The following is a 27325-nucleotide window of genomic DNA, read 5'->3' on the forward strand; positions in this document are numbered from 1 at the left end:
TAGCTTTGGATATTCAATTGCATGTTCATTAGATAAACTAGATCCAAAAGCTATTAGGGTTTACATGTACACCATAGGAATGATGTTTTACTCATAACCCATCAGTATTTTCTTATTCAGATCACGAAACTTCTCTATATCACCGGTCATGTGATTGCTTGCACCTGTGTCGAGATACCATAACATCAACTAATTTGAGTCCCCACCTTTAGTTTTCAGTTTTGGGTTCACCTTCTCTTCATTTAGGAATACTTCACCAACCTCTTCTTTATCTTCAAGGGAGGAAAATAGCAATGCAGGTTCGTTGTCTTCCTGTATCAAGTTGGTTTCATGGCTCCTCTCCTTTCTTGGATTCTTACACTCAGCTGCGTAGTGCCCGAATTCCTGGCAGTTATAGCATTGTATCCCACTTTTATCTTGACTGCCAGATGCTCCATTACCTCCTTCTCGTTGGTGATGTGAGCCACCTCTTCCTCGACCGCCACGACCACCACTATTTTGACCTCTACCTCTGCCTCGACCTAGTGAGCCTCCAAATCCTCCTCGATTCGACTTAGATTTGGAGTCACCTTCTCCCCTTTTCTTTGTTCTTTTGGACCACTCTTGATGAGTCAAGAGCAGTTTTCGATCATCAATTTCTCCATGCCCTTTCAATCTCTCTTCATGAGCTTTCAATCGGCCTATTACTTCTTCCACAGTCATTGTGTCCAAGTCCCCAAATTGCTCAAGAGTTGAGGCAATTTGAAGGAACTTTGATGATACTGCCCTGAGCAACTTCTTCACTACATAGCCTTCTTCTACAGTTTCTCCCAGAGTGCGCATGATGCTCACTACATTGGTTACCTTCACGGAAAAATCGTCAACACTTTCTGTCTCTTTCATGATCATGGCCTCAAACTCAGCTTTCAAGGTCTGGACTCTTGCAGTCTTCACTCTATCTGCCCCTACAAACATCGTTCGCAGGGCTTCCCATGTTTCTTTGGCCGATTTCTTCTTAAATAGTGACATTACAAACTCCTCAGGAATCCCTTGGTAAATGACCGCTAGTGCCATCTTGTCCTTCTTTACCTCCACCACCGTGTTGGCTATTCGCAGCTCAACAACATCCCATACACCATGGGCTTGCATGAACATGCGCATCTTGATTTCCCATGCCCCGTAATTACTCCTAGATAACATTGGATAGTGGAGGGTGATTTACCCATCTTTTTCACCATTGTCATTGCTTCCCGACATCTCTTCACGAAATTGATACTTGGGCATACACGAGGTTAGGCTCTGATACCACTTTGTTGGTTTTGACAGGCTCTTCACAAGGTTCCTGCAGAAGAGAAGTAACAGGGGACAAAAGAAATTTTACAGAGGGGTAATTTAGGTAAAGGTTTTGTGATGTATTATTCAACTAAAAGAGATGATTCCAACGTACACAATGCCTAGGTATTTAAACCAATGAAAAATTCAGAAAAACAGGGAATACTAACTACTAGCTAGAGACCAGGTAAGACATTCTTACATGGCCTTGATTTATTCTTCCTAAACAAAAGAAACGTGCTTAATAATAAAACAACTTCTGAATTACTTCAACAGAGACGGCCCGGATGGTGGCGTGCTGGTTATGACGGTAGGGCCAGAAAATGAAATCGGTCGAATACTTGAACTGAAGCTCTCTTCTGGTGGGTTTTTGTTGGGCATCACCAGTCATCCTCGTTTTACCGGGGCCCATGGCCGATGTTCAGTTGGTGGCCGCACCCTGACGCCGACGATGGGGGTGATAATCGATGGAGCATTCAGAGGCAGCAATTTCCAAGGTTAGATAGAAGGGATGCCGATGTCGATGCGTTCAGGGAGAGACATCGGGATTTGGAGGTTACATAGAAGGGATGCCGATGCGTTCAGGGAGGAGACGGGGGGTTTTGGAGAGGCGGTGGGAAGCATCCAGAATTCAATGGAGGCGATGAAGTGAAAACAGAAGGAAAACCGAGGCTAAGAGTCGGTGAAATCAGCTGAGTCAACAGGAGAAACGAAGAACACCCAACACGTAGAGAGTTTCTGTGTACTTGACAGCACGTGTAATCCACTATCTCCAAAAAGAGAAAAGGGAAAACAAAAAAAGAAATTAAGAGAAAAAAAAAGAGCCAATGAAATCAATTTACAGCTCCCTAAAGGGGTTTAGATTTAGTATATTATATGATTAGGGTTTTTTTTTTTTTTTTAGGAAAAACGGTTACATGTATAATATATCAAAACAATACTAAACCGCTTGGTTTTTTCCTGAACATTTCCGGTTTGGTTTCCGTTCTTTTTCAAAGCGGTTTTTTTACACCTCTAATTTTCATCTTGTTTTTATATGTTCCAATACAGAACATATAAAGTTTTGTGGATGTCTAATTTCATACAACACGGGGAAAATAGCCACTCATGGTGTTACTAGCAAATTTATTGATATCAGGGACTTCAAAACCTCTGCCAAATTACAATGAATACCCTTTTTACAAATTTGCAATGAATAATTGAATACCATCACCTTCACATAAATCTAGTCTTTGAAGCTATCATAAAATAAAAAATAAAAAAAACAAAAAAAATGTCTCCCATGACGATTGAGAAGTAAAGCCCCACATGCTATCCAAAATCCAGTAGCAAAACCCATCCCCCCACCAATATAAAACCATCTTTGAACTTCATCTATGTCTTCCTCATCACCCTCACTTTTACCAGCAGGAGGTGGTACTTTTGATTTTTCATCTACAGGGCAATTCTTGGGAAGGGGAAGTCCACATAGTCCTGTGTTTCCATCATATCTTGAAGGGTTAAAGGACTGAAGTTGAGTGCTAAATGGGATTCTCCCCGACAAGTTATTAAATGACAAGTCTAGGTAATTCAGTAAACTCATATGAGACATGCTTGATGGTATCCGCCCTGAAAAACTGTTTCTAGATAAATCCAAAGTCAAAAGGTTGTTCATCTCACCAATTGTCGATGGAATTTCTCCAGATAGTTTGTTCTTTGACAAGTTCAGGGCAATCAAGTCATAGAGATTAGTAATTTCATACGGGATATTTCCTGTTAAGTCGTTGCTTGACAGGTCAATGCTCTTTAACAATTTCAATGTGCTAAAGAATTCTCGTTCATCACCTTGCCACTGAATTATCGCATGGTCAACATATGTCTCAATTTCATAAGAATAATTTACTGAAGTTTTATAAAACTCTACACCTTGTAAGAATTCTTGTTGAACCATGCTTGTAAGATTACCCAAACATGAGGGGATGATTCCATGGAGATTGTTCATTGACAAGTCTAGAATTTGAAGATTGGATAATTGACATAACTGTAGTGGGATGGTTCCAAAGAAGTTGTTTGATTTTAGAATAAGAACATACAAACCTGATAAGTTTTCCCCAATCCAGAGAGGCACATTACCAGAAAACTTGTTGGCCCCCAAATTCAACGACTTTAAGCTGGTGCAATTTTTTAATGACAAAGGCAATTCTCCATAGAAGTTGTTCTTGGACAAATATAACACCTCAAGTTCTGTCATAGATCCAACAGAGGGAGGAAGTCTTCCAAATAGATTATTGTGTCTGAGATTAAGAACTTTTAGTCGTTTGAAATGCCACAAACAATCCGGGAGTTGTCCGATAAATGAGTTATCAGAGAGGTCAAGAAATAATAACCCATCAAAAATTTGGCATATAAATGCGATTCCTCCAGAGAAATTGTTTTTGGAAAGATTTAATGATAACAAAGTGGAAGAAACATTTGTTATTGGACCATAAAAGTTGTTTGAACTCAAATCTATCGCTGAATATTTGGCAAAATTTGATAATAAATCTGGTACTTTCCCGTTAATGTTGTTGGAAGAGAGATTTAGATAATCTAATTGATAAGGCCACATGTCCCAAAACCCCAGAGGAGTTGTGTCTGAAATACCAGCATTGGAAATATCAAGACGGGTGAGACGTTTGAATGTCTGAATCCATTTGGGGAAGCGAGGCCCTAACAGCTTGCAAGACCTCATATCAATAAAATGTAAGTAAGAAAGGCTTGACAAGTGATATGTGGAAGGAACTCTAAGATTATTAAAAGAAACGTCAAGAGTTTGAAGCCTGGGTAGCTCCCACAGTTTCTCACTTATACTTCCATTTAAGTGATTATGAGACAGGTCCAAGGACTTTAGGGATGAAAACTTTTGGATCTCATCGGAAACTGACTCTGTAAATTGGCTTCCAATAGCATACAACAGTTGTAATGTATGTGATGTGCATCCGGACAAGTTGTTGAGAAAATCAGGAAATTTGACCACTGCAGAGTTGTTATTGAAGTACAAAGTTTCCAGACTACAGAGGTTACCAAGATATTTAGGTATCCCATCTAACATGTTGCTAGAGAGATAAAGAAAACGAAGCTTATTGCTGGTTAATGGTAGCAACCAACGATACATGGATGAAGTGAGATTGTTGTCACCGAGATAAAGGGACTCAACAGATGAAAAAGAGGAGTTGAGAAACAAAGAATATGGATATATGATCTTTGACAGCTCACATCCCTCTAAAGATAAATATGAGAGGTTCCGGAGACTCAGAATTACATCTACCCAGTAATTTTGTTTGGCTAGGGAAATCCCATCCATTCTTAGCCACTCCAAATGTGAGAGATGCGACAACCACTCTATGTTTTCAACTCTGTACCTTCCAACGGATCCAAGGTTAAGGTATTGCAAGTTGGTGAGGTTTCCAAACTCTGGAGGAATGGTTCCATAAAAAGAATTATCGGAAAGGCCAAGGTGCCTTAATTCGGTCAAGGAACCAATGGACCCGGGAATGGTTCCATTAAGATGATTGTAGGAAAGATCAAGATACCTTAATCGAGTCAATGAACCAATTGACCTGGGAATGGTTCCATTCAACAAAGAATTGTAGGAAAGATCAAGATGATTCAAGCAAGTTAAGTTAAGAAACGTATGGCTAATCTCACCTCCAAGATCAAAATGACTGATATCAAGCCCTGTGACATGACCTGTTTGGTTGCTGCAGGTGACTCCTCTCCATTTGCAGCAGTCATGATTGTCAGCTCTCCATGAAGCTAGAATGCCTCGGCGATCATAAAGGGGAGCTTTGAAAAGAAGGAGAGCAAGTCTCTCCTTTTCCAGACACTTGTTCATATTAGCACCATTTCTATCATCTCCTCCTTCTTCTCCCCCTGCTACCAATTGGCTGGCAGTTGTAGTCGTGAGTAGCAAGAGAATCGAGATGATTATAAAAACACAAAGATTCATAATGTAAATGGAAAATCTTGGTGATTTTTGGATTGTATTGATGCTTAATTGCTTATATGAACTGCCCCCATCAGGGTTTATATAGTCTTGATGTGAAAATCATTGCTTAGTAAGTGTGTGGCCTCAAATTGCAGGCCTACTTGTGTGGGGCATACAATACTTAATTTGGTTGAAACTGGAACCAAGCTATAAGACAAATGAAAGATGACGCGTTAAAATAAATTGCTTCAAAATTTTGATTTTTGTAGACATATATGAATGAAACCAAGTTTATCCATGCATTACTTAATTGTGGTCTTTTTCATTGATAAAAATGATATTACCATGCTACCCTGATTGATACTCACTCGATTAAAAACATTAGATTACAATCAATACACTTAGATGATTGGAGACTTAATCAAGAAAACGCCAATAGTTCATGGCCAAAATAGTGACATTAAACCTTATATAAATATCAAAATCACACAACTTAAATAGTAGACAAAGTAGCTGCCTTGGAAAAAAAATGTTATTTTTATACTGAGAGGAGTTTCCCTATAAGACCAGATCTTTTCAGCTGCCCTATGTGGACCAAATGATATTCATTGTGATTCTTTGTCAACGTTTTTGGTCAACAGAAGCTTAAATGCTTAACCATCTTCAACCATCTTAACAACTTCAATCTCAAACAAGTTTTCATTTTCTTGAATCTAAATCTAGCCACACAACGTCTGAACCCAAAAAAAGATAATTTTTTATTTTCTATTCACCATAGCAATAGCAAATAAATATATACAAAATAATCACACAAAGTGAAAAATCCAAAATTTTCTATAATACCAGCAACCAACCTTTATGCGTCACTCTTTTACTTCGCATCATCATATGATTGTAATAATTTAAGAGTAAATTACGTTTTTGGTCCTTGGCTATAGCTGATCTTTTCAGCTTTGGTCCCCAAATGTTTTGTATTGTAAATTTGGCCTTTATTTGAAGTTTTTATAGCGTTTTTGTTCCTATAGCAAGTAAAAGATGACTATTTTGGGATCAAAATTGCAAAAATCAGTTATACTCTGGGACCAATATAGTATTTTACTTTGAACATTGACAAAGAACATTAGAAGAACCTCTAATAAGGAGCAAATTGCAAGAGAAAACTGTCTGGTGTATACTTAGGGACCAAAAATGTTACTCTAATTCTAAACATTCTACTCTCCTAGCACATATTGAATAAAGATTTCATAGTAAGTTTGGAACATTAATAAATAATAAGTAATATATTTTTCCATCTTTTAGGAGAATTGGAAAATAATGCAAGTTCATATGGTATATATTCTCAGCTGTTTCTTTCTCATAAACTTGTTCGTCTGTAGTCATCTGTAGTCATCCAGGGGCCATGTGCTCCAAATACGAAAGACAACTCAATAACAAAAACTAAAAAAACCTAACTTATCCATAATTCAGCCTTTAGTTTTTGTAGTATTTACATTGGCTTCTTTCTGGATGAATACGTCTATTTGCGGTGTTTTTATCTGTTATGAAGAAAAAATATATAGAATAAATTACAATTTTGGCCCGTGATTATAGTTGATATTTTTTTCATATTCGGTCTCAAAAAGGTTTATGTTGCAATTTTGGTCCGTGTTCCAAAATAAAATGACTATATTTCAAATTGGGTACGAAACATAGTTGTTTTACTTGGAACATGGACCAAAAATGTTACAAAAACCTCAAATAAGGACCAAAATTATAAAAAACAACTACAGTCATGGAACAAAAAATGTTATTTACTCAAAATTATATATACGAGACATAGAAGTTTTCTTTTTGCAAAAAAAATTGAGCATCTGAAATATGTTACCTTCTGTTTTCCTAAATTAAGCTCCTGCAAATTAAATATCACACATTAAAGTTGGCCTAATTCTTGAAAAAAAAATATTACTTCATTTACTATTTATTTCATAAAATCTACAAACTGCCATCATATGGCTGTTTGATTGAGCAGGTCTCTAGTTTTGCAACTTTGTTTTCTGAACAATCACTATTAGAAAAATGTTTTCCTTGACAGACAATGTCTATCGTAAATGCCTATACATGACAAATATTTGTCTGTCATTGAAAGCCATGTCGTAAAGAAAAATGACAAACATTTGGTTTGTTAAAATATTTACGACAAACCTTTATGACCGACAATCAAGACATACATACACGACATGCGTTTTCGACATACATTTATGACTGACTTTGTATGTCATAATTCGTAACATTTTTGTAAATTACCGAGAGACATATACGACTTGAAATAATTAAGATATTCTGTATGTCATGATTTTGACATAGTTTTACAACATACTTTGTATGTCATGGTTTTCCATTATATATATTTCAAATTTGTAACAAATCTAAATTTAATTAAATTACACATTTAATGTCTAATAAGTAAAATAAAATATCATACTTACACAAAGATAATTCATTACACGAACTATATTGCCAAATTCAAAAGTATATTTCAAATTCATCAAAAAAATAATTGTCAAATACATATCACCGATTAAATAAAGGTTGTGACATAAGTAGCACATTCTTCACGGACCTTATCATTCTTGAAGTTTGTATATTCCTTCTTCCTCCAAATCCGAGACAACCTAATATATTAGCAAAAAAAAAAAAACAATTAAACAATTATATATGTGAAAATTCTACAACACTTCAAATAACTAATACATTTACTAACATAGTTTACATGCACCTAATGGCCACTTTAAACCCAAAAACGAAATAGAAATTAAGATAGATAAGTGTAAAAGAAGCTTAAATGTAAGAAATAGAAAAGTACCATATGGTTAAGGAAGCTTAAATACATGAAATGACAACTTACTTTCTACTTCTTTATGATAAAGGAAACTTAAATGAAAAAAATAGCAAAGTACATTGCTATTTCCTACACTTGCAGTCATAAATGAACTTGTGTAGTAAAAAAAGTAAATTATGTTCTTTCAGTAAAATCAATTAAAGTATGCTGCTATTTCTTGCATTTTTAACGAAAAACAGCTAAATGCACGAAATCGCAACTTGCTTCTACTTATTTTTGGTGAAGGAAGCTTAAATGCAAGAAATAGCAAAGTATATTGCTAATTCTTTCCCTTGGGATAGAAAAAGGACTTGTGTAATAAAAAAATTATGTCTTTTTTTTTTCCTAAGTAAAATCAACTAAAGTATGTTGTTATTTCTTGCCTTTTAATCAAAAAATATCTAAATGCAAGAAATAGCAAGTTACTTCTACTTATTTATGGAAAAGAACCTTAAAAATAAAAAGTAGAAAAGTACACTACCATTTCTTCCACTTGTGACAAAAATGGTTTATGTAATAAAAAGAGATGTTTTATTACTAAGCCAAATCAATTAACCTGTCGAGTTAAAATCGAGATAAAAAAATTTAAAAAAAAAAACATATGAGAAAATCATTGAATATTTACATGTCGGGTTAAAATAGAAAAGTACGGCATACATGTTGTTGTAGCCTATGTATTTAAGTATCAATCTATAGAAAATATATTTTAAATGATTAGTATTATTTATGGCAAATTAAAGATTAAAAAAGTGTAACGACGTAATTTTTCAACCAATTTTTTTTTTCATTTTTAAAACACATAAAACTCATATATTATATTTCATAAAAATCATAAGTGTCTCAAAGTAAACATAAATCCATAACAAAGTCAAATCCCAGAATCCTCAACATAATCTCGAACAGGTGTACAATCACACAGGTGCCTTCCCACGATCCTCGGAAGTACCTGAAACACATAACACATAACACATAACACGGTAAGCATAAAGCTTAGTGTGTTCCCCAAAATACCACATACAACACATTAGCCACTCGAGGCTATAACTATGTAAGACCCTCCGGTCAATGTGTCTCAGTGGGACCCTCCAGTCCCACAACTCTGATGGACCCTCCGGTCCTAACTCTGTGGACCCTCCGTCCCTAAATCTGTAAACTCTAAATACACATAGCATAAATCACACAAACAAAATGCAGTAATATAACAGTACTCAAATAAACACATAGGACCCTCTGGTTACATATAAATACCACTCTAGGTAAAGTATAGTGAGAAGATTCCCCTCGTAAGCTAGTAAGTAAAAGTCTCATGCTCGAAATCCTCGATCTATCTTCTGCCTATCATAAGGATAATATCTCTAATTAATACTCTCTTCATTCTCAAATGTGCCAAACATTGATCTCTCTTACACTGTAGCCTTAAAAATGGGTAAAAGACCATTTTACCCCTTCCTGACCTCCATCACTCATTTGACCAACCCTAAAGTTAACCAAAGCCAATTCTAGTCAACAACCCAAATTGACCAGACTCGCCTAGTGCGCCCATGCGACTCATCGAGTCGCACCGATTCTTGACAATCTTATGAAGGTCCAGCCCGTCGAATTAACCCCTAACTCTTCGAGCTTTCGCCTGATCCAGCTAATCGGGACAACCCTAATCTTCTCGCTGAGTCAGCTCATCAACTTGGTGATTCCATTCAGACTCAACTTGCATTCAGACGACTTTAAGGCAAGATACTTTCCCAAACTCCAGATCCATACTCTCAGGGCTCATTTATATCGTAAAGTCATAGACTTTACGTCCATGCATGGCATTTTGGGCATGAAATGCCAAGAACACGATCTAACTGGGTTTTTCACTCATAAATTCCGTCAAGGCTAAATAAAGCATGAACCTTTAGATGCTAGGGACCTCCTAAGGTCCAGATCTGGAGTTCAAGCCTCCTCATGAACCCTAAATCCTCAAAGTCCTGAAATATAAAGAAAAGAAGCCCTAATCTTCAAAATGAGAGATCTACTCAAACAAAAGAGAAAGGTTCGAACTTGATACCTCTAACGGAAGCTCTTGGACGTATAAGCAATAGATCTAACAGCCGCTTCACAATCCTTGCTTGGAATCCTCCTTTCCTCTAACAAAATGCACCCACAAATCTCGACTAAGGCTTAAAACTCTCTCAAAACTCAAGGGGGCGATTAGGGTTTCTTCTCAATGAGGTGTGGCCACAAATGAGGCTATAAGTGCCTTTAAATAGACCACAAGCCCAAGAAATTAAGGTTTCCTTCAGCAACGCTGACTCGACGAGTCGCCTTACAGACTCGTCGAGTCCATTAATTAATCCACGTCACCAGACGCGACTCTACTAGACGAGTTAAGGCACCAACTCTTCGAGTCACTCCACAAATCTCAAATTAAATGATAATATAATTACTTGGGAATCCGGATGTTACAATTCCCCCCCACTAGAATCAGACTTTGTGACAACCCGAAATTTCCATTCGGTCAACCCTAAAAGTCAACCACTTCGTATCATAAGTCAATGTCATTATGTAACAACCTGAAATTTCCGTATCATTTCTTGTAACTCTTTCGTAGTACAATTCACGCAACCAAACGTCGTTTCCAAATTCGATTTCCGATCTTTCGTTTAATTAAGTCATTAACTGGTATGTATTTATAATGACTTAATGGGTGTCTTAATATATTTAGAAATCATTTTAGCACCCAACTTTAGTGATCGGAATATTTCTAGAATTTACCGTATCGGGTTACGGCAACCTAATCGGGTACGACCAAAAGCCTCGTCTAACGCCGGTATCGGGTAGAATTTCACCGTGTCCAAAACTTAAACACTATATAATGTGTCTTAAGCCTCCATTTCAAGCCTTTGGCCATTTTCTCATAGAACTCTCACAACCTCTCTCCTCATCCATAATCAAAGGTCCAAAACAAAGATTTAAGGCTTCCAATCAAAGAGGTAACACTCCTAACTTGTTATTCAACCTCTTAAGCCTTCAAATTAATGTTTAAATTATATTTTGGGACCAAGAACATGAGTTTACGGCCAAGGATCATGCTTGGACCGTAAACTCCTCAACATGGGGTTTTTGAGCCAATTTACCCTTCCAAATCATAGTTGGGACTTAGATATGACTTTAAGGCTTGCTAATTTGGGACTTGGAACACATTAAACATGAATTATATGGGACAAACAAGAGTTTACGTCCAAGGCATGTGCTTGGGCCGTAAACTCCATTAAATTGGGGATTTAGTGCCTTAAATCATGTCCAAATGCCTTGAAACTCAACCAATGGCCTTGTGGTAAAATCTATATGCATTTAAATATAGTTTAAGGGTTTGAAGCATATCAAAAATGTCATTTATAGGAGTTTACGGCCTAGGAACATACCCTTGGCCGTAAACTCATAAAACCTTGTTAATGATGCATCAAATACACTCTAATGGTTAGCATAAATTTCTAGAATCACATGTGATTGTTTTTAAGCATCAAAAACTAACTTTTCATGAGTATAAGAGAGTTTACGGCCATATAACATGCCTCTAGGCCGTAAACTCCTAAAAGTATGTTTAATGGTGTTCTAAATTCATAACAAGGCTTGGAAAATTAACTAGAATCACATATGATTGTCCTTTGTAGCTTAAATCCATTTTTCTTGGCCATGGGTGAGTTTACGGCCGTAAACTCTTATGGTGTGGCCGTAAACTCCCTTTTAAGTGTTATAATTCCATTCAATCCATTCCAAGGCATTTTAGAAATCCATTCCAACAATCCCCATGTCCATTTAAGCCATTAAACACTCAAAACCACACCAACATGAGTTTACGGCCGTAAACTCATGTGTGAGTTTGTTATGTGGCTGTAAACTCTTTAAAATGTTTACTCTTGGGGAGTAAACTCAAGTCCCAAGTCCCTAGTGCCATTACACATCCGAAGATGTCACCCGGGTCACTCCAAACGCTCGTTTTGAAGTGTTTAACCTCGTTGGAGTGTAATGTTCCATATGATTAGTGAATGTATCTCTAATTGAATATATATGGACATTATTTCATTTTACATATGGACATCGCGAGTAATCAAACCCCGAACCAACGTCTAGTATCCGAAACTTACACATTTTCGAGTCCGGTGAGTTCATACCCCTACCCTTTTTCACTGTTTTCACTGTTTTCAAGGGGGGCACACAAGCAAAGTACAAGAGAATTCTTGTACTCAAAACATGTTTTCAAATGTGTGATTCATATTCCATATGCTTTTATTACTGATTACCACAACTGATAACCATTTGAACATGCAGATCACGTAACATTTATTTGTGAAATAGGTATTTAAACTGTTATGTTTTACATATATTTCACAAATGGTTTTCCACAATTTATCAGTTAAAAGCATGAAATTAGACATTTGAATATAATACCTGTACACTGTTTTGTCCTCGGTAACACTCCACATATATATGCGAGTAGAGGACTATCACATTATTACTAGTAAATTTGTTAATCCTGTATGATTGGAGACACGTCCTCGGCGAACACTCTACAGAGATACGCGAGTGGAGGACTACACCCGTAACCAGAATCTCTGGTATTTAGAGAGCGTGACTTGAGTGTATAGATCTATACGGGGCTGACTACCCCACACCTGGCTGCTAGCTACAGCCAAACCAAAATGGTTCAAGGGTGACGAAAGTCATAAGTACGTGGACTACTTATTGCCACATGTGGACTACTTATTGCCACAGGTTTAGTCTATCGTATGGTTATGGAACTCGCAATTAGGATAACAGAGATTTACTTATAGTAATAATAAACCACTTATACATCTTTTACATCTTTCACGTACAGTAATCAACATTCAGGAAAGTATGGGACTTTCCTGGGGAAAACATGGAACCTAACCACGTTTACATCTTTTACATCACTCACATTGGAAACCAACATGCAGGAAAGCATGGGGCTTTCCTGGGTAACACTTACATAACTAGAAAGAGTAACAAACTGGATAACATTACATCTTTTACAATTAGTAATATACAATAAGGAAAGTATGGGACTTTCCTGGGAATACACGATAAGTAAACAGAACAGTTTAACAAGTCGGATAACCAACTATACATTTTCACATGAGCAGACATGTTTTCAGTGTACAAACTTACTATACTTTACTTTTGTGAAACAATAACCAACTTTTAAGATAATACGGGATTTTCTTGGTATACATAACATTTCAGAAACAGAAAGGAAACTTGAAACATTTTCACAAACAAAAACCGCTTATGAACTCACCAGCTTTATGCTGATTTTTAAACCGCTTGTGTTCTCAAGTCAGCGTTAGAACAGGTACCCGAAGATCCCTTTTTGATCAGAAGACAGAGTACATGAAGACCCGTTTCATTTTGTTTATATATACTATGTATCACAACTGTACAAACTTTACTTTTGAAACAACTGTAAAACTTTTCTTATGCAACGTAATGGTTGTTTTACTTTACTTACTATGTGCATTTGATTTGATACTCAACGTGGAGTCAACCCCGGAAATGTTTTCGCCTTCGGTTTTTGGGGTGTGACAGATTGGTATCAGAGCCCTTGTTTATAGTGAATGAAGTATACCAAACCTTACATGGTATAAAACTATAAACACTAAAGGGCCTAAGTGCTCTGAATTAAAAGGATCTTCAAACTACAAGTATTTTCAAAAGTATACAAGTATACCGAACCGTCGTCATCCATAACCACAAGTAGAACAGAACATAAGTAATTGGGTGTTGTGTACTATGGTTAAACCTGGGCAGTTATGTAGTCGTGTCTAGGGTCAATATAGCCTGGCCAACTATATTCATTCGAGACACGACCAACATGTGCTTGGGAGTGACTGTGGTATGCGGCATGCCTAAAAATTACACTAATATCCCAAACATCGAATCATTGTCGTAAACAATTCATGAAATACTATGGGAGTATTTCTCGATCCCAATCCTCTGAAGAAATCCTTATTCGAGTGGCTTTCTGTGATTATTCTTAGCGATAAATTATCTGTTTCGATAACTCTTTCCTATTTTATCGCTTATTCGGATCATATAACTGCCATATCTAGCGATTCAATATAGAGGACTTACCATCCTCTCTTTCTTGATCTTATTAGATCAAGATGCCTCCCAGAAAGAGACCCAGCTCAAAGAACAACAACAATCCTTCTTCGCCGCCACCTCCTCCCCAATTTGACCTAGCGTCACTCCAGACGGTCATGACAGCTGCAATGGTGGCAGCCATGTCACAAATGAACCCTAGTGGTTCAGGAGGTGGTCCCCAATCTCAAAACCCCGACGTTAGCCAGGGACACCAAAGAGGGGGTTCCTATAAGGATTTCATGAACGCAAAACCAACATCCTTCAATGGCGCTGGAGGTTTCATTTCCTTATCCCGATGGTTCGAGAAAATCGAGTCCATCTTTGAAATCTGTGCTTGCGCGGAATCTGATAAGGTTAAGTTCGCGGCCTGTACCTTCGTTGACAAAGCCCTGACTTGGTGGAATGGCCGAGTCAAATCTCTAACCTTACCCGTAGCCAATGCCATGGGCTGGGAAGCCATGAAAGAACTCCTTATAGCCGAGTACTGCCCCTGTGGTGAAATGCAGAAACTAGAACACGAGCTCTGGAACCTGAAGATGAAAGGTTCCGACATTGTTGCATACACTTCCCGATTTGATGATCTTGCACTTCTCTGCCCGGGATTAGTCACTCCTGAAAACAAGAAGATCGAAAGGTTCGTTTGGGGGTTATCCCAACTGACAAAGAGTCATGTTTTGGCTGCTCGTCCGGATACCTATGATAGTGCCAAGACTTTAGCTCAAACTTTGATTGATCACAGCGACGACGTTAAGGAAATCACTACCACCTCTGAGCCGACTCAAAGGAGTGGCAAAAAGAGAAAATTCTGGAAGAAGAAGAAGGGTCAATCTTCTCAAGGATCTTCCAAGAAACAGCAGACGATAGCAGTCCATGCTGCTACTACCCCTGTTGCTGCTGCTTCTGTTGTGGGATCCACAACTCCAACTCCTACCAGTAAATATGCTGGTAACCTTCCTCTGTGTGACAAGTGTAAATACCATCATCATCCTGGTCCCTGCCGAGAACTATCTTGTACCAACTGTGGTAAGAAAGGGCACACAGTTCGATTCTGCAAAACTCCTACCCAATCAGCCAACCAATCATCTGGAGCAGGTGTTAGTCAAGCCTGCTGCAATTGTGGAGAAGTTGGGCACTTTAAAAGGAACTGTCCCAAGAAGTCAACTGCTGATAACAATGGAAGGATTCTAACCATGGGACGGGAGGAAGCAGTCGCTGATCCCACTATTGTTTCGGGTACGTTCCATCTCGACAACTCATATGCTAGTATTCTTTTCGATTCGGGTGCTGAAAGGAGTTTTGTTAGTCATGCATTCAAACATAATCTAAAACGTAATCCCCAACCACTAACTAAAACGTTTACCGTCGAGATGGCTAACAGTGAGAAAGAAAGCGCTAACGATGTATTCATAGGCTATACACTTACCTTGAATGATCACTCAATTCCTATAGATCTCATGCCCGTTTCCATTAAGAGCTTCGAAGTTATCATTGGCATGGATTGGTTGAGTCCCAATCATGCTGATATCCTTTGTTACGAAAAAGCCATCCGTATCAATCTTCCTTCGAATCAAACTCTCGTAATCTATGGTGATAAACCCAATTCCAATCTTCATATCATTTCCTGCATCAAAGCTCGAAAGCTCCTTCGAAAGGAGTGCATTGCATTCTTAGCCCATGTGATCAACGGGAAACAAGAAGTTAGAGACCTCGCGAGCGTCCCCAAAGTCTGTAACTTTCCTGATGTATTTCCCGAAGAGCTTCCAGGAATTCCTCCCGAACGTCAGGTCGAGTTCCGTATTGACCTAATTCCTGGAGCTACCCCCGTAGCAAAGTCTCCATATCGCTTAGCTCCAGCAGAAATGCAGGAGTTATCCAGTCAACTCAACGAGTTGCTCAGTAAAGGATTCATTAGACCGAGTTCCTCACCCTGGGGAGCTCCGGTACTGTTTGTCAAGAAGAAAGATGGATCCTTTCGTATGTGTATCGACTACCGCGAACTGAACAAGTTGACCGTTAAGAACCGATATCCTCTTCCACGAATTGATGACCTCTTCGATCAACTCCAGGGAGCCAGCTACTTTTCAAAGATAGACCTTCGGTCAGGGTACCATCAGTTACGAGTCCAGGAAAATGATGTTTCCAAAACAGCTTTTAGGACTCGGTATGGACACTACGAGTTCGTAGTGATGCCCTTCGGTCTAACCAACGCACCGGCTGTGTTCATGGACCTGATGAACCGGGTGTGCCGTCCCTTCTTAGACAAATTTGTCATCGTGTTCATTGATGACATCCTTGTCTACTCCCGAAACGAAGAAGACCACAAACAACACTTGAGGTTAGTGTTGGAGACCCTTAAATCCGAAAAGCTATATGCGAAATTTTCCAAATGTGAATTCTGGATACGAAAGGTAACTTTCCTCGGTCACATGGTAAGCGAGGAGGGTATTCATGTAGATCCTTCCAAGATTAAACCGATAGAGAATTGGTCGGCACCGAAGACACCCACAGAAATTCGTCAATTCTTGGGTCTCGCCGGCTACTATCGAAGATTCATTTAGAATTTCTCCAAAATTGCCAAACCTTTAACCACTCTAACACAGAAAAGTTTACCATTTTGTTGGAGTGATAAACAAGAAACTGCATTCCAAACGTTGAAGAAAGCCCTATGCAGCGCGCCTGTTCTGTCTCTGCCCGAAGGGACAGAGGACTTCGTTGTCTACCGCGATGCGTCTAATCAAGGTTTAGGCTGTGTGCTTATGCAAAGAGGAAAGGTGATTGCCTATGCCTCAAGACAGCTGAAAGCACACGAGGTCAACTATACCACACATGACTTGGAACTAGGAGCCGTAGTCTTTGCATTGAAGATTTGGAGACATTATCTTTACGGAACCAAGTGCACGATCTTCACTGATCACAAGAGCCTGCAGCACATATTTGATCAGAAAGACTTAAACATGAGGCAACGGCGATGGGTAGAATTACTCAGTGATTATGAGTGTGAAATCCATTACCAACCCGGCAAGGCCAATGTGGTAGCAGGTGCCCTTAGCCGAAAGGATAGTGCAGGCCACAAAGTGAAGAACTAGACGATGACCATCCATTCCAACCTACCCATGCAAATCCGAGAAGCTCAGTTAACAGCCCTCAAATCCGAGAACGTGTCGAATGAAGCCTTGAGAGGAATGGAAAAGAAACTTGAGATCAGAGGTGACGAAGTTCACTATTTCATGAATCGTATCTGGATTCCCAAATCCAGAGGATTCAGGGAAATAGTCATGGAGGAAGCGCACAGAACCAAATACTCTGTTCACCCAGGTTCTGACAAGATGTACCTGGATCTCAAGAAACAATATTGGTGGCCAAACATGAAAGCTGAGATAGCTACTTTCGTGGGCAAGTGTCTGTCTTGCGCCAAAGTTAAAGTTGAACACCAGAAACCCTCAGGTCTGCTCCAACAGCCCGAGATCCCCGAGTGGAAATGGGAGATGATTACCATGGACTTCATCACCAAACTGCCCAAGTGGTCTAGTGGGTACAATACCATTTGGGTAATTGTTGATCGTTTGACAAAATCCGCTCACTTCATTCTAATCAAAGAATCATACAAGATGGAAAGACTCGCGCGAATTTACATCCAGGAGGTAGTACGTCTACACAGCGTACCTGTATCCATTATCTCTGATCGAGATAGCAGGTTTACCTCTAGATTCTGGCAATCCCTTCAGAAAGCCCTTGGAACCAAACTAGATATGAGCACAACATATCATCCTCAGACCGATGGACAGAGTGAGAGAACAATCCAAACCCTGGAGGACATGCTTAGGGCATGTGTCATTGACTTTGGAAAGTCATGGGACACACATCTATCTTTGATCGAATTCTCGTACAACAACAGTTACCACACCAGCATTAGGGCTGCTCCGTTTGAGGCCCTATACGGTCGTAAGTGCAGATCCCCTCTGTGCTGGGCCGAGGTGGGTGATACACAATTAGCCAGGAGTCGAGTCCCCGACAGTGCTCTCACTGGTCCTGAAATCATCCGCGAAACCACCGAAAAGACCATTCAAATCCGTAACCGATTGAAAGCTACACGAGATCGCCAAAAGAGTTACGCTGATAATCGTCGGAAACCACTAGAATTCCTGGTTGGAGACCGTGTACTGTTGAAGGTCTCGCCCTGGAAAGGCACTGTACGCTTTGGTAAGCGTGGGAAACTTAATCCAAGGTACATTGGACCCTTCGAGATCCTCTCCAGGATCGGTCCAGTTGCCTATAAACTTCATTTACCTCATGAACTCAGTAACATTCATCCTGTCTTCCATGTTTCAAATCTCAAAAAGTGCCTATCCGATGAAACCCTAACGATTCCCATAGACGAGATCGAAATCAATAAAAACCTCAACTTTGTGGAGGAACCGATCGAAATCATGGATCGAGAAGTCAAACGTACAAAACAAAGTCGCATCCCATTAGTGAAGGTTCGCTGGAATGCCAAGCGGGGACTGGAATTCACTTGGGAACGGGAAGATTCAATGAAACAGAAATATCCACAACTCTTTCCAGATCCATGATGTGTATCTTGTCTTGTGTTTTAAACTTTGAATTTCGGGACGAAATTCCCTTTAACGGGGGGATAATGTAACAACCCAAAATTTCCGTATCATTTCTTGTAACTCTTTCGTAGTACAATTCACGCAACCAAACGTCGTTTCCAAATTCGATTTCCGATCTTCCGTTTAATTAAGTCATTAACTGGTACGTATTTAAAATGACTTAATGGGTGTCTTAATACATTTAGAAATCATTTTAACACCCAACTTTAGTGATCGGAATATTTCTAGAATTTACCGTATCAGGTTACGGCAACCTAATCGGGTACGACCAAAAGCCTCGTCTAATGCCGGTATCGGGTAGAATTCCACCGTGTCCAAAACTTAAACACTATATAATGTGTCTTAAGCCTCCAGTTGAAGCCTTTGGCCATTTTCTCATAGAACTCTCACAACCTCTCTCCTCATCCATAATTAAAGGTCCAAAACAAAGATTTAAGGCTTCCAATCAAAGAGGTAACACTCCTAACTTGTTATTCAACCTCTTAAGCCTTCAAATTAATGTTTAAATTATGTTTTGGGACCAAGAACATGAGTTTACGGCCAAGGATCATGCTTGGGCCGTAAACTCCTCAACATGGGGTTTTTGAGCCAATTTACCCTTCCAAATCATAGTTGGGACTTAGATATGACTTTAAGGCTTGCTAATTTGGGACTTAGAACACATTAAACATGAATTATATGGGACAAACAAGAGTTTACGGCCAAGGCATGTACTTGGGCCGTAAACTCCATTAAATTGGGGATTTAGTGCCTTAAATCATGTCCAAATGCCTTGAAACTCAACCAATGGCCTTGTGGTAAAATCTAGATGCATTTAAAAATAGTTTAAGGGTTTGAAACATATCAAAAATGTCATTTATAGGAGTTTACGGCCTAGGAACATACCCTTGGCCGTAAACTCATAAAACCTTGTTAATGATGCATCAAATACACTCTAATGGTTAGCATAAATTTCTAGAATCACATGTGATTGTTTTTAAGCATCAAAAACTAACTTTTCATGAGTATAAGAGATTTTACGGCCATAGAACATGCCTCTAGGCCGTAAACTCCTAAAAGTATGTTTAATGGTGTTCTAAATTCATAACAAGGCTTGGAAAATTAACTAGAATCACATATGATTGTCCTTTGTAGCTTAAATCCATTTTTCTTGGCCATGGGTGAGTTTACGGCCATAAAATCTTATGGTGTGGCCGTAAACTCCCTTTTAAGTGTTATAATTCCATTAAATCCATTCCAAGGCATTTTAGAAATCCATTCCAACAATCCCCATGTCCATTTAAGCCATTAAACACTCAAAACCAAACCAACATGAGTTTACGGCCGTAAACTCATGTGTGAGTGTGTTATGTGGCTGTAAACTCTTTAAAATGTTTACTCTTGGGGAGTAAACTCAAGTCCCAAGTCTCTAGTGCCATTACACGTCTGAAGATGTCACCCGGGTCACTCCAAACGCTCGTTTTGAGGTGTTTAACCTCGTTGGAGTGTAATGTTCCATATGATTAGTGAATGTATCCCTAATTGAATATATATGGACATTATTTCATTTTACATAGGGACATCGCGAGTAATCAAACCCCGAACCAACGTCTAGTATCCGAAACTTACGCATTTCCGAGTCCGGTGAGTTCATACCCCTACCCTTTTTCACTGTTTTCACTGTTTTCATGTGGGGAACACAAGCAAAGTACAAGAGAATTCATGTACTCAAAACATGTTTTCAAATGTGTGATTCATATTCCATATGCTTTTATTACTGATTACCACAACTGATAACCATTTGAACATGCAGATCACGTAACATTTATTTGTGAAATAGGTCTTTAAACTGTTATGTTTTACATGTATTTCACAAATGGTTTTCCACAATTTATCAGTTAAAAGCATGACATTAGACATTTGAATATAATACCTGTACACTGTTTTGTCCTCGGTAACACTCCACATATATATGCGAGTGGAGGACTATCACATTATTACTAGTAAATTTGTTAATCCTGTATGATTGGAGACACGTCCTCGGCGAACACTCCACAGAGATACGCGAGTGGAGGACTACACCCGTAACCAGAATCTCTGGTATTTAGAGAGCGTGACTTGAGTGTATAGATCTATACGGGGCTGACTACCCCACACTTGGCTGCTAGCAACAGCCGAACCGAAATGGTTCAAGGGTGACGAAAGTCATAAGTATGTGGACTACTTATTGCCACATGTTGACTACTTATTGCCACAGGTTTAGTCTATCGTATGGTTATGGAACTCGCAATTAGGATAACAGAGATTTACTTATAGTAATAATAAACCACTTATACATCTTTTACATCTTTTACATCTTTCACGTACAGTAATCAACATTCAGGAAAGTATGGGACTTTCCTGGGGAAAACATGGAACCTAACCACATTTACATCTTTTACATCTTTTACATCACTCACATTGGAAACCAACATGCAGGAAAGCATGGGGCTTTCCTGGGTAACACTTACATAACTAGAAAGAGTAACAAACTGGATAACATTACATCTTTTACAATTAGTAATATACAATAAGGAAAGTATGGGACTTTCCTGGGAATACACGATAAGTAAACAGAACAGTTTAACAAGTCGGATAACCAACTATACATTTTCACATGAGCAGACATGTTTTCAGTGTACAAACTTACTATACTTTACATTTGTGAAAGAATAACCAACTTTTAAGATAATACGGGATTTTCTTGGTATACATAACATTTCAGAAACAGAAAGGAAACTTGAAACATTTTCACAAACAAAAACCGCTTATGAACTCACCAGCTTTATGCTGATTTTTAAACCGCTTGTGTTCTCAGGTCAGCGTTAGAACAGGTACCTGAAGATCCCTTTTTGATTAGAAGACGGAGTACATGAAGACCCGTTTCATTTTGTTTATATATACTATGTATCACAACTGTACAAACTTTACTTTTGAAACAACTGTAAAACTTTTCTTATGCAACGTAATGGTTGTTTTACTTTACTTACTATGTGCATTGGATTTGATACTCAACGTGGAGTCAACCCCGGAAATGTTTCCGCCTTCGTTTTTCGCGGTGTGACACATTATTTCTTATTTTTAAGAAATATAAAATTCGTTTGATTATTTTAATATTATTTTTAAGCGAACGGGTGAAAGAAAGTGTCATCTTGGGTTTTGATTTTTGAAAACCGCAAACACTTCGCGTATTAGAAACTCCCGACCAAAATTTTATGTTTGGGTTGAAAAATCATCCAAAAATTGTGAACTCATACCTATGTATGAGTTTACTCCCCAAAAACTAGTCATTTGTGTTTACTCCCGAAAAGTCAAAAAGAGTAAACTCCAAAATATCCTCTCAAGTATCATCCAAGTTTTTATTCTAGATCTTCAAACTAGTAAGTGTTTCTAGCCTTTCAAGTTAGTATATCACTTAATCTAGTGATTTTACACCCTTTAATCCATCCATTTTTGTGTTTTGATTAGTTTTTCCAAAACACCAAGAACACACACTAGTGTTCTTGGACTTAAAGTTCATTTCAAGCTTCCACAATGTAAGTACTTCTATCCTAGAGTCATTTTAAACTAGCTATACATGTTTATACAAAGGAAAAGTCCCAAGAACACCAAGAACAAGGTTTTCATGGTTTTGGGAGGCTCCCAAAACCGTAAACACCAAATATAGTGCCTTAGGGTGCTTTAGGGTGTTTAGATGCTTCTTTATGCCTTAAGAACTTGTATAGATCCACCCTTGATGAGTTTATCACCCAAAAGCACCAAAACCTTCCATTTTTATGTGTTTACGGTTTAGGGATGTCCTTAAACCATAAACACCCCAAAAGGTGTGAAAATGTCCCATAAAAGTCCCATGGTTGTTCCTTATGGCTAAATCTAACCTAGACTAGTGCCATGATTGAGCTAAGGACTTGAAAACCCCAAATACCATAAACTCATGAGTTTAAGGTAGTAAACTCATGAGAAATGGTCCTTAGACCATAAACTCCATTTAGGAGTGTTTTGATGCCACACAACACTTCCTAAGGCAAATTTGTGAAGTAGGAATGCTTGGAATAGCCTAGAAGACTTCAAATCACCAAATGGTCAAAAGGTTAGGAGTTTACGACCGTAAACTCAAGAGTTTACGACAATAAACTCAAGGGGTGTTGATCATAATGGAGTAAACTCATTTTAAGAGTGTTCCTTGAACCCCAAACACACTAGCTTTTCCCTACAACACTTAGATGCAACCCTTGAGACTTATAACACTTATACAAAGTGTTTGTCATGCCGTAGAGTGTATTGACTTTGTTTATTAGTTGTTTAAAAAAAACTAATTGTGTATATACATATATCCTTATATGTTATTAGGATCTTTGTGTGTGTCTAAGTCTTCACTTGACACCAAGCACTTATCCGACACTTCCTTCCGATCCACTTACTATAGGTGAGTTCATACCCGTTAATCAATGTTTTAAACTGTTTTTAAATGTTTTATGGGGGGGGGGGATACAAGTAGAACCATGCTACTTATTATATCAATCACATGTGATTAATAAGCAACATTCAAATGATTGGCTACTCATTAGCCGTTTTACCAAACAGTTTCCTTCAAATGTTTTTCATAAACACTTTATGTGTTTAAAACTCCCTATTACACTGTACATTTTACTCTGTATATTACATTTCAAACTTACTTTCAATTGTGTTTCAAAAAAATGTTTCTTTATACTAAACCGTTTTATCAAACCCATGCCTTCAAAACCGTTTTATAGATTGACATCAAGTCGATCTTTTCTTAGAAAATGATTATGCTCAAAGGTTTTACAAAAATTATTTTATGTTTTATTATTATAAATTGCATGCCTATATATGTATAGTTATATAAGAAATGTTGAAAGGACATAGGAAGGCTATCCACCCTATTTCCTTTTCCTCGATTTGGATGTGGTCTGGTGGGATATCGGGTACCCGTACGAAGGTCGTTTAAATATTAATTATATATCATGTGTACATATATAGTCATAAAAGTCCTTCCAGTTCATCAATTGCCCTTGGGTAGCAAGGGTATACATCCATGTTCATACGTGCCAGTTAGATTACTAGTAAACTACCATAGGGGTAGTTTAGGAAAATACTAGAACAATACTAGAACTATTACTAAAACGCAATAACATACAATGAGTCAATTCATTCATGAGTCAATACTTGCTAGAACACTACAGTACTTTACTATACTTGTTAGATAGAGAGAACATACATTACAGCTAGAGCATTTCAGTACATTACTATACTATTACGTAGATAAGTTTACATGGTCACACTTACATGAGTACAATTACATGGTCACACTTACATGAGTACAATTACATGATCACATTTACACGAGTACACTTACATATACATAGAACATATGTCACTAGGTGCTATAGCATGGACCCAGTTCAGGATCTAACTATACTGATGAATCACAACCCAATTGTGATAGTTATATCGAGTATACATGATCATAGTAATGTGGATGCTCACGGCTTGTAGATATGCAGGGGTCGTGGGTAGGTCCCAAAATCCCTTTGATAGGGGAGCGTATAGCCTGGGATCTAGACATCACATTATACCTTATCCCTCAAATAAGGTAGCTGAGTACCGATGTAGTTATTTATTACAAATGCTACAATACTTACAAGATTACCCTAGACTTAAGGTAATTGGTACGGTTGTAGTTCGACACTATACCATAGTACTATTTCATTTTCCCATTACATTCACTTCGTGAACATTCACACGACGCACGGTAATGTGGAAACTATATTTTTGGTTAATGATAGTCATACTTGGGAAAATACATACTTTTACAAGAGACACACACACAGGCACTAGATGGCTTGGTAGAAGGCTACATTCAGAGCAGTTAGGTCTTGGTATAAGACTACATAGAGAGCAGTCAGGCCTTGGTAGAAGGCTACATTCAGAGTAGTTAGGTCTTGGTAGAAGACTACATTCAGAGCAGTTAGGTCTTGGTAGAAGACTACATTCAGAGCAGTTAGGTCTTGGTAGAAGACACCTTCATATAATAGTAGAAATCATAGGGATTTCTAGGGTTTTTCAAACATTTAAAGTTGATTTACAAACACTTTCATACTTACAGTTCATATACACTTTCAATACTTACAATTTATATACATACAAATTCTTACGTACAAATTCATGCATACAAATACTTACTTACAAATTAAGACACTAAAATACTTATGATCTCACCAGCTTTAAAGCCGATACTCGCTTTCATAATTACTTGTATCCTCAGGTCATCTATAGACAGGTACAGATGCAAGGTTTAGAGAAGATGGAGCTCGTTCAAGACTCATCTTTCATTTTGATTTATGCTTTAGTCTCTATTATATTTTGACAGAACACACTTGTATAATAATTATTTTATTAATGCAATGGATGATGTTGTTGCTTGTTTACTACTTTACATTGTTGTGATACTGTACATGACGTCCTCCACCCCAAAACGTTTCCGCCATTATTGGTTTTGGGGTGTGACAGATTGGTATCAGAGCATTGTTTATAGTGAATTAAGTATATCAACCCATAAAAGATATACTATCTATAAATACATAAGGGATTAAAAATACTCTGACCAAGAGTTTATACTTTAGATAATAAAATATTTAATTAGTATACGTGCCTGCATTTATACTAAAATCGGTGTCACTAGAACAGTACAAAAGAATTACAATTAATGGGCAACGCAAGTGGGCTTAGAGACATATGGTCAAAACTGGGAAGATATAGCCTGATCACCTATATTATCCGAGGGTTGACTTGCATGTGCTTAAGTTTAGTTGTGTGGTTGCAACAATGCAAAAATCTTACCAACCCTACCACAATGAGAACAGTAGAACATAACATTAAACTTAAAATACTATAGGAGTATTTGGTATTACTATAAGTACTTTATACTTGAGAACTAAAACAGGATCTTCATTACTAAGTTGATAGTTGCTAAGTGGATACACTAAGGCTATATCTAATTAGGATGTTATAGACTTAGAATCCGTGAAAGTTTTACTTTACCCCTATTCTGTGTGAATTTGGAGTTAAGGTCACTTATTCGAAGGCCTATCCTGTTTCGATTTCATATAACCGGTATGCACTTCACAAATAGCAATGTAACTAAAGAAGATTTTCTAAATAATTATCTAGATAGTTCGTCTAATGATTATTCTCTTACCCCAATTCTCGCGTAGATAACATGGCTGGACTCCATCCTCACGACAACCCGTACCTTCTGAATGAGGTCATTGCTGGATGGTTTGAAGAAGAGCCAGAAAATGATCATCCTATCCCTGTGAATGATCACCATGATGAAGACCTTTCGGATGGTGCTAATTCCGAGCCCGAGGTTGAGGATCTACCCCAGGCAGCTCCTGTTCCAATTCCTAACCCTCGTCCGGCTTTTCATGGCCCGACGCCTCCATGGGTGGAATGTTTGGAAACATGGAGCGAAGGTCAAGATCAACCCATGTCGTTTAATGGAGACCAAAGCTTCTACAACATAAGTAAAGGGAGCTTAGCAGATAGAGTTCTACCAATTCTGATCCATAGAGTTGCCCGAAACGAGATTCAGGGCATGACAGCCCTACAACGTATCGCGGAAGTTGATACAAATTAAGGAATGCATATGCTTCGCACCAGTCGGCTTGAACATGCTCGTGAGAGGTCTGAGAGAGACAATGAGACCTTGCTGCAAGCAGTAGCTAAAACTCGAGCTGAAGTCATAGAGCTCCGAGTACACCAGAGGGTGTACGAAAGATACCTTCTTGATATGGAACGACAACTGGCTGAACTAAGAGTTCACCAGAGGGATGACCGTCGCCAGGAGTAGATGCTTTACTTTATTTTTCCTGGTTAAAATAAATCGTTCTTCTATCTATGCCCGATGTGGCATTTTCTATGAAACTTTCTGGTACTGTAAGTACTGTTGTTAGGTCTTTATGCTGTCAGGAACTATCTTCTTTGTTTATGATGTAAGACCTATTACAAGGTCATTTTCCCGAACTTTTACGTAATGAAAATCAAAAATATTGACAGTCGGCTAACTTCTGTTCCCTTTTTAGTCAAGTACTCTCATCCTACTTTCCTTGGAGTCAATCTGAAACATGCTTTAGTCAAGTCATTGGACTATAGTAATTTAACTCCGGAGACATTTCCATGTCTATTTCAATGGTTGGATCATGTTATTCACCAACCAACGATACCTCGGCTTGAACGACAAACGTCTTGAGACCATTCTACAAACTCACTTCCATTCCGTACTTGGACTGCATCATATGGATGTAGGTCAACCTTTCGAGAACATACTCTTACTCCTTGATTGAGCAATCGAAGTACATCTAGGTTCAACCAGAATCGATCACAAAATCCTTATCTTTTGTATTACATAACCAT

At 38.2% G+C, this 27325-nt stretch overlaps 1 protein-coding gene across 1 annotated transcript; it reads right to left on the bottom strand.

Moving 5' to 3' along the window:
- Positions 1-1197: 1197 nt before the first annotated feature.
- On the bottom strand, positions 1198-5278 carry LOC111897730 (receptor-like protein EIX1). The gene is made up of 3 exons (XM_023893678.1): positions 2624-5278; positions 2494-2549; positions 1198-1321 (listed from the first exon to the last, which is right to left on the bottom strand). The coding sequence occupies exons 1-3, from the start codon at positions 5276-5278 to the stop codon at positions 1198-1200; spliced, it is 2835 nt and encodes a 944-aa protein (XP_023749446.1).
- Between the last annotated feature and the right edge of the window lie 22047 nt (positions 5279-27325).

The sequence above is a fragment of the Lactuca sativa genome, chromosome 6 (genome assembly GCF_002870075.4).
Source record: "Lactuca sativa cultivar Salinas chromosome 6, Lsat_Salinas_v11, whole genome shotgun sequence".
Taxonomy (NCBI): Eukaryota; Viridiplantae; Streptophyta; class Magnoliopsida; order Asterales; family Asteraceae; genus Lactuca; species Lactuca sativa.

Excerpts from the sequence above, each read along its gene's own strand:
- LOC111897730 (XM_023893678.1), bottom strand. The coding sequence starts at position 5,278 with ATGAATCTTTGTGTTTTTATAATCATCTCGATTCTCTTGCTACTCACG. Across the intron at positions 2,550-2,623 it reads TTGCTACTGGATTTTGGATA|CTTCAAAGACTAGATTTATG; the intron begins GCATGTGGGGCT and ends ATTTTATGATAG. Across the intron at positions 1,322-2,493 it reads CAATTATTCATTGCAAATTT|GAACCTTGTGAAGAGCCTGT; the intron begins GTAAAAAGGGTA and ends TCTCTTCTGCAG.